Source organism: Austrofundulus limnaeus, unplaced genomic scaffold (assembly GCF_001266775.1).
Source record: "Austrofundulus limnaeus strain Quisiro unplaced genomic scaffold, Austrofundulus_limnaeus-1.0 Scaffold253, whole genome shotgun sequence".
NCBI classification, from domain to species: Eukaryota; Metazoa; Chordata; class Actinopteri; order Cyprinodontiformes; family Rivulidae; genus Austrofundulus; species Austrofundulus limnaeus.
In genome coordinates, this window is record NW_013952655.1 from 382757 (window position 1) to 383773 (window position 1017).

At 52.3% G+C, this 1017-nt stretch overlaps 1 protein-coding gene across 9 annotated transcripts in view; it reads right to left on the minus strand.

Annotated features, from left to right (window-relative positions):
- Positions 1-711, minus strand: part of snap91a (synaptosome associated protein 91a) — a 72255-nt gene extending 71544 nt beyond the window's left edge. For 6 of the 9 annotated variants that reach the window (XM_014020469.1, XM_014020467.1, XM_014020473.1 and 3 more), the window contains exon 1: positions 73-711. In XM_014020469.1, coding sequence (XP_013875923.1) covers positions 73-202 — 130 coding nt within the window. In that variant the 5' untranslated portion in view covers positions 203-711. The remainder of the gene's footprint in view (positions 1-72) is intronic. The other 3 variants (XM_014020468.1, XM_014020474.1, XM_014020464.1) reach the window with 1 other exon arrangement.
- Between the last annotated feature and the right edge of the window lie 306 nt (positions 712-1017).

Below are 1017 nucleotides of genomic sequence, written 5' to 3' on the forward strand. Positions count from 1 at the left end.
GGATGGATGGATGGATGGATGGATGGATGGATGGATGGATGGATGGATGGATGGATGGATGGTCTGACTTACACTCCAGGTGTTTCTTCTTGGGGGCGGTCTGTTCGTGTGTGGTGGCCTTACACACGGCCCGGGACACCTCGGATCCCGTCAGGCTGTACTGAGCCGCCGCGATGCGGTCCGTCAGGGTCTGTCCCGACATCTTCAGTCCTGCAGATCCAACCACGCGTCCAGTAAGGTCCAACTATACCGCTCCACACGCGCTCCCAGCAGCCCTACGACCCCCCCGCCAACCCTGGAACACAAACAGTGCGCGCTTTAAGGACTGAAATAAGGCTGATTGCATAACAAACCGGGCTCCTCGGTCAGTTCTGTTGGATACACATGTCCTGAAGGCCCCTCACTCCGGCCTGTGTGCGTCCAGGTGTCCTCAATGAGCAGAAAAATAAGAAAATCATCCAGCAGCAGCTCCTGTTTCTGCTCCTTATTTCGGATGTATTCAGCAGCCTCCTCCTCCTCTCCGGATGATGCTGCCTCCTCCTCCTCCTGGATAATCCTCACATCCACCAGCAGCAGTCTGTGTATCAGCGGGGCGTCATCACCATCATCATCATCATCACCATCATCATCACTCTCCTCCCATCATCCAGCGCGGCCCTGGTGAAACGCGCAGCACACACCGGAGCGTTAGATGATCTGTATATTTATTATTTATTAACTTATTTATAAGGTATTCTCACGCCCTGCCCCCTCCTCCTCCGAGTCAGATGACGCTGCTGCGCCTGTTATCGCGAGATTTGAGGAGAGAACAGGAGGCTCTGCTCTGCTGCAGCAGAGCTTCATGAAGGTCACATGAAGCCTGCAGCTTATGAGGGTTACAAATAAATAAACAAACGCTGTGTCTTCACGAATAAAGCAGCCTCTTCATGACTCTGTTAGTCTGTTCGTTGATCTGATTTTCTAACCTATAAAAACTGATGAGCTTAAAAAGAGCTGTGCTGGCAGAGAAGTGCTGGG